Raw genomic sequence first — 7,415 nt, forward strand, 5'->3', positions numbered from 1 at the left:
TCCACTTAGCCTTAGGGTAGAGTTCCAGAGAAGAGTAAATCACGGTGGTGCAAAGAATGCTGAGTTGTCTGACCAGCTTTACCAGATCAGAGAAACTGAGGTCATGTCGGTATCGTGGAAGTGAGGAAGGCCTAGCAGAGAGCAAACACTAGGCAGTGTCATTGCACTGGAGGCAGCTAGAGACTAGGGTGAAAAAAACAGAATCAAGCCTGACAGATACTCTCTAATCTTTACTCAAAACACAGCCTTGGTGCACACACTTTTGCTCTTTCCAGGGGCTGCCCCTAGTGCTTCAAACCCACTTCAGAGAAGATGTAAGCTGATGGACTGCAAAAAGTTACAATGCCTCCTCCTTGTGTTACTGTGGCGCGTCCAAGGAGTTTTAGGATAGCTTCTGTGAAGAAGCCTAACCACCTGAGGCCTCCATAGAGAAAGAGACCGGGGCGATCAGGTAGCCCAGAGACAAAGACTCCTAAGCATTCCACTTGGTGACCTCAGAGGCTCCAAGCTTAGCTTGGCGTGGGTGTGGCCTCCCACTTGGGAGGAACCGGAGTGCAGCTCTCTGAGCAGACACGCCAAAGATATATTAGAAAGCCCAGATTTTTACAAAAGAATCAATTTGAACTTTGTGCTTACTTTGAAATGGGGCTAGCCATACGTTCTGGGTGAATTTGAAAACCATTTACCCCACTTCAATCACGAACTATGGCCCGTTAAATATTTCCATGGCTACCGTAGCCTTGACTGGCAGGTCTGCATTCTTTTGTGATCCTCTGGAAGCGAGGCGGACGTTACTCTTCATACCCGACTTGCCTAGAACCAAGTCAAACACTGGTGGCCTACCACCTAACAAGGACTACGATGATTGGCCGCCGCTAGGAATATTGGGGAATGTAGTCGTTTCCTTCCCACTCTACTCTTCCCCTTCCCCTCCCTAGGTTCAAGCTCTCTTGGACTACATTTCCCAATCAGAGCTCCGAATGCAAACCCGCTACCAGGAGAGAATCCTGGACAAACACACTTGGGCGAGGGGGCCGTTAGGAGTTGTAGTTTTTTTTGCTTAAAGCAGCCCTCGCCAACGCCTGGGCCGGGGAGAACCAAAGACTACAAGTCCCATGGGGCGCTTACAAGGCGTTTGCTAGGCGGCCGGTACGAAAGAGGAACTCGCCTGGTGTGTGGTGAGTGAAGGCCGTGGTCTTTCGGAGGTGGTGGCTGAACTACATGATCGGGGTAGCCCAGATTCTGGGACTAATCCAGGGCTTAGCAGGGCATTGCCTACCCTCTCCGCCTGCTATTTTGTCAGTGATGAGGCGGTACGGATGGAGCCGGGAGTGGAGCATGGTGGTTGCGCGAATGGACAGATGAAGGGAGGGGAGGTTGAAAGGGAAAAATGGACCGCAAGCAGCAGGGAGGTGCGCGGAGTTGAGCAGGACGTGGGAGATGTGGGACTTCCGTTGGTCTGTTGGTGTCATGAAGTGGTCGAGGTCCTCCCACGGGATGTGGTCTTCTTGAGGGGAAGGTTGAAATAGATGTCCTGTTTAGGACTGAGCACAGATATTTTCAGTTCTTCAACCACCAGATAAATAAATTCAACCACCCAGCACTTTTTTATATACTTAATTTGTTAAGCCAGAATCATCTCACTATATAGACAGGTTGGGATCTTTCTGCCTTGAAAGTGCTGGGATTAAAGGTGTATGCCACTATGCTTGGCCTAGATTATTTTTTAAGAGAGAATACACTTGTATGTAACATTTTTAATCTTTGGCACATGCCAGTATGTTACTTCACTACCAGGGCCAGATGGGTTCCATTCTTCTGACCTGGATGCCTGAGGGGGCATTTAGGATATTTTCCTTTGTAGTGTTACCAGGGAAATAAGAGGTGGTTCTCAACCAGCATCAGGGAGAGATCTATCTTCAGTGGTATTCAAGATTACTAATCCTTGTGTAGCTACCTAATGATGAGAATCTATCTCAAAAGAAAATCAGTTTGAAAGTCATCATCCACTACATAGTTTGAGACCAGCCTGAAATACATAAGACTGCACACACACAGTGGTCTGTAATCACATGCTTGTAATTCTAGCACTTTGGGAGGCAGGGGCAGGACTTGAAGTTGAAGACCAACCTGGTCCACATAGTGATGTAGTGAGTTCCAGGCAAGGTTGAACTTCATAATGAGATCAAAAAAGTAAGAAGGTGCAGCAGAAATGGCTCAGTTAAAAGTGCAGAACAGCCGGGCAGTGATGGCACACGCCTTTGATCCCCAGCACTTGGGAGGCAGAGACAGGCGGATTTCTGTGTTTGAGGCCAGCCTGGTCTACAGAGTGAGTTCCAGGACAGCCAGGGCTATACAGAGAAACCCTGTCTCGAAAAACCAAAAAAAAAAAAAAAGTGCAGAACAAGCATGAGGATCTGAGTTTGTATCCACAGTGCCCACATTAATGTAAGGAATGGAGTCAGGTGGGTTTTTGAGCTCATTGATTAGTCAGCTGAGGTGAATCAGTGAGCTCCAGGTTCAGTGAAAGCCTGTCTCAAAAAATACAGTGGATGGGGACTGGGTAGATGACTGAGAGAGTAAAATGCTTGTGTAAGCATGAGAGCCTGAATTCAGTTTCCCAGTCCCTATTGAAAAAATAGGTGGTATGCATCCCTCATCCCAGTTTGAGTGGGTAGAGGGGAAAACAGGCAGCCCGTCAGGGCAGGCTGACATCCAGCAAAAGTGATGAGGTCTAGGTTCAGTGAAAAATCCTATCTCAAAAAATATAGTGGAGAGCTGAGCATAGTGACCCACCTTTAATTCCAGTACCCGAGAAACAGAGGCAGGGGAATCTCTGTGAGTTCAAGGCCACCTGGTCTTCACAGCTAGTTCTAGGACAGCCAGGATTATATAGAGAGACCTGTCTCCAAAACAAAACAAAAATGGTGGAGAGTGATAGAGGAAGACATGCATCGCCTGTCTCTTAGCACCACACGTGCCATGGGAGCGTGAACCCATATACACATGCACCACACAAAATACCAAAATACAGTGGAGAGTAATTAATGTACACTTCTGGTGTACACACACTTCTAAACATGTATATACACCACACACAACAGAAAAGTATGTATAGGACCCACATAGTGAAAGAAGAGAACTGACTCACACAAGTTGTGTTCTGACCTCCACGTGTGGCATAGCAGGTATGTATGACATAAACAAGTAATCAAAAACTTAAAATTATATTCAGAATGGCTGAACCAGTGAGATGGCTCAGTGGATAAAGGGGTTTACAGCCAAGGCTGACAACCTGAATTTGATCTCTGGAACCTACATGGTAAAAGAAGAGAACTGACTGTTCTCTGAAATGCACATACATGCTACAGCATGTGTTTCATGGCATGTATGTGCATACTCATGCACACACACAGTGTAAATAAGTATATGTTACAGAACTGACATATCTAATTGGAAGGAAATCCAATTAAAACACATAAAAGATGAGAAAAGACAGCTCAATAGGACATACAGTGACTAATGTCATAAAAAGATGCGACCATTACTAGTCAGGAGAATGCTGATAACAAGATACCACTAGGTGCCCACCAGAACATTACAAATATTGGTGAGGGTGCAGTGCATTTCAGCTCTTCTGCTTCACTGGTGGGAAAGTAAAGAGGTACTACTAAAAGTTTGACAAATTAAACATACCTCTCTGATCTAACACAAATTCGTTGGTATTTACCTATGAGAAATAGAAATACAGGTTCACATAGTGTGTGCTCAAGGCCCTGTGATTTCCAAAATAGTAGAATCAGCTCACGAACCTGTTAGCAGATGATAGGTAAAGGAAATGAGGTATAGCCTCATAACAATCACATAGTAATGAACAGAACACACATAACAGTACACCTAAAGATCCCTAGTGCTGAATGAAAGGAACCATTTATGTTGTATGTTCTATTTATATGAAATTATAGACTGCAGTGACAAGGTCAGCTTGGTTGCCTGGACCTATAGGTTGAGGAAGCAAGGGTGCTCATAGAAGGCTCCAATATTGATAGCTTTTTTGCTGCAGTGGTGGCCTCATAGGTCCACATTTTTCCAGAGCCCCCTGACTTGTCTATTTGAAGTAGATGTTGGTTATTGTGTGGAAATTATACTTTAGTACTGTTAATGTAACAGATGGCAGTGTTGATTAAAATGTTGGACTTTTTTTACTTGACATAACTTAGGAATGCTCTTCTCAGAAAGAGCAGAAGGATCTATTTAACATGTGGGAGTTAAATAGACCTCCAGGGCAGGTCTATGGATGAGCAAATCTTAAATCCCTGGAAAAGTTGAAATTTGATTACATCCTATAGTTGAAGGGTGGCCAGACTATGATATAAATATCTCTGTAAGAGGATTTCATACCTTAGAAAGAAGAGTTAAGTCAAGAACAGAAGGTATTTTGAAACTTAACATGCATTACTGAAACAAAATGCATGTACTAATGAGTACCAGAAAGGCTCTGGATAAGGCTTCAAAGATAACTCCTGCAGGCCTGAGCACCACCTCTTGGGACTTGCAGTGTGGTCATTGCCTTGTCAGTCCTGGCTTAAATCCAGTATAAAGTGAATTACAGTGCAAATCCCTACTTCCCCTGCTGATAGGACTAGACCTATATCATCCTGAACCCCTAAGGGTCATGTGAACCCACATAATCCCTCTAGTGGGGCTTCCCACTGCCCTAGGCCAGAGAATGTAATTCCTCATTTTTAGCCTCAAACTGAAACTTCTCTACATTCTCTTAGAATTCCTCTATCTAGGAAGCTCAGACTACTATTTTTCCAGAACTGGAAATGCCCAGCTTGCCTGCTATTTCAATGCTTCGGGGCCTCTGCTAAGTAAAATGTCTTCATAGAGGTAACTTTTTAAAAAATTATTATTATTAATTTTGAGACAAGATCTCATGGTGTCTCAGGTTGGTCTTGAATTTACTATGTAGCTATACTACCAAGTGTTTGGAATATAGGTATTCCACCACACCAACTCATGTGATAATGGAAATAAAACTCAGGGCTTTGTTTATGCTGCATAAGCACTTTACCAGCTGAGCTACATCTTTAGTCTCTTAAGAGGTAACTTTGTTTAAAGTTCTATTTTCCTTTAATGTAATTAGGTGTTTTGCCTGCATGCATGTCTATGTACCCTCAGAGGCCTTACCCCCCAGAACTGAAATTAAGGATAGCTGCTATGTGGATGATAGGAATTGAACCTAGGTCCTTTGGAAACACAGCCAGTATTCTTAACCCCTCAGCCATTTCTCCAGTCTAGGTTTTGTTTTTTGAAAAACCTACTATGTAGTTCTGGCTAGTATAAAACTCACTAGGTAGACCAAACCATACCCAGTTAACTTTTTGTTGTTATTGTTTGTTTGTTTTTCAAGACAGGGCTCCTCTATGTAGCCTTGGCTGTTCTGGAATTTGCTCTGTAGACCAGGCTGATATTGAACTCACAGAGAGCTGTCTACCTCCGTCTCCTGCATGTTGAGATTAAAGTCATAAACCACTACCACCTGACTAAGTTTTTTGTTTTAAATCTTAAGAGATAACTTTATGGCAAAAAAATATTTCTTAAATCTTATTTTGGACAGACTGATTTATAAGTACCACCTTATGAGTTAACATAAGTTTGTTGCAAAGGGCTTCAGAGAGAGAGAGACTGGAGATATAGCTTAGTGGTAAAGAGCACTTGTTTTTGCAAAGGATGGGTTTTTAGCAACCTCATGCTAGCTCACAATTGTCTATGACTCCATTTCCAGGAATCTGATGCTCTCTTCTAGCCTCTGCAGGTGCTAAGCACACATGTGATGCACATACATACATACAGTTAAAACATTTATATACATAAAATAAAATGATTTTTGAAAAAAATTAAAAGGGATGTGGATATAGCTCAGTTGTTTACCTAGTACACACAAAGCCTTGTGTTCAATCCCCAGCCTTCATAAATCAAACTTTATAGTGCACATCTGTAATCACAATACTCAGTGGCAGAAGCAGGAAATGAGAGAGATGGCTCAGCAGTTAAAAACACTGGCTGCTCTTCCAGAAGACCTGTGTTCTATTCCCAGCACCCACAGGGTAGCTTGCAACTGTAACTGTTGCAGTGTGTAACTCTAGTTTCAGTAGATCCGATGCCTTTTCTGGCCTCTGCAGGTGCCAGGCCTGTTCATGGTACACTAACATATATGCAGACAAGCACCATATATGTAAAAAAAAATTAAAAGTTAAAAAAAGCCAGGCGGTGGTGGCACATACCTTTAATCCCAGCACTTGGGAGGCAGAGGCAGGCGGATTTCTGAGTTTGAGGCCAGCCTGGTCTACAGAGTTCCAGGACAGCCAGGGCTACACAGAGAAACCCTGTCTCGAAGTGAATCCTGGAGGGACAGGTAAGGGTACTTTGACTACATATTGCTTCCCTGAAAAGCTACCCCACCCCTTCTATTAAAGCCTTACACTCCCTGCCTTGGTCCTGTCCTCCCAGTTATGCCCCTCTCAGCTCTACCCTCCCTTACTAGTATTTCCTCCTTACATACCGTTCTATTTTGCAGATCTCCTTGTCAGCTCCCCAGCATGGTTCTGCAGTATCTCATGCTCCTGACTGGCCTTCTGATAGGATGCATGAGCAAGTCCACAGAAAGTAAGGTAGGTAATCCTGTACCCAGTAGCACATTGAAGCCTCCTCATAGACAATGGATCTTTACCCCATAAAAATTTCAGTCTTTGAACTTAGGGTTCACTGATGCTAGCCTAACACTGGTAGAATCCTCTTTGAGTCTACTGCTAGGATTAGAGAAATACCCGAAATCTACCTATCACCTGTTTTGTTCTGCCTTCTAGAAGTTTCTTTGCCAGACTTACTTATTGCTGTAACTGACTTACAGTCTCTGCAGAATCACCCTCAGAGCTGCCTGCTCAGGTGTTGCTTACCCAGGAGAGCTGGTGACTGGTAGGCACACATGGTCAGGCATCTTAGCTCCCACCAGAAGTAGTTGAACAAAGACAGTGACACTCCAGTGGGGTGAGATTTAGTATCTTTAATGGGGGTGCCATTATTCTACTTCCCAAGTGAGGCAGGATAGGGACCTCACTGTTTGGGGGTGATGGTATAGGGAATTCCTTACTGACTTGGCCAAGGATAATAAAAGGGATGGCTTGGGCACTGGGCCTTGATCATTCCCATGCTGTGTCCCTGTTACCCTCTAGACATTACTTTTTATTAACCAAGCTCAGGTCACAAAAACAGAAGTGCCAGGCATGGTCATACAAACCTATAGTTCTATCCCACAGCAGTCTGAGACAGTAGGCTTTGCCTATATAGTGGATCCTTATCTGTCTGTTTGCCTTCCTTCCTTCCTTCCTTCCTTTTTTTTTTTTTTTTTT

General features: G+C 43.8%; 1 protein-coding gene across 9 annotated transcripts in view; it reads left to right on the plus strand.

Moving 5' to 3' along the window:
* The first annotated feature begins 529 nt into the window (after positions 1-529).
* CUNH1orf159 (chromosome unknown C1orf159 homolog) overlaps positions 530-7,415 on the plus strand; it is an 18,759-nt gene continuing 11,873 nt past the window's right edge. For 4 of the 9 annotated variants that reach the window (XM_031379856.1, XM_031379863.1, XM_031379855.1 and 1 more), the window contains exons 1-2: positions 1,185-1,313; positions 6,584-6,677. In XM_031379856.1, coding sequence (XP_031235716.1) covers positions 1,222-1,313; positions 6,584-6,677 — 186 coding nt within the window. In that variant the 5' untranslated portion in view covers positions 1,185-1,221. The other 5 variants (XM_031379857.1, XM_031379861.1, XM_031379858.1 and 2 more) reach the window with 5 other exon arrangements.

Source organism: Mastomys coucha, unplaced genomic scaffold (assembly GCF_008632895.1).
Source record: "Mastomys coucha isolate ucsf_1 unplaced genomic scaffold, UCSF_Mcou_1 pScaffold18, whole genome shotgun sequence".
In the NCBI taxonomy this organism is placed as follows: domain Eukaryota; kingdom Metazoa; phylum Chordata; class Mammalia; order Rodentia; family Muridae; genus Mastomys; species Mastomys coucha.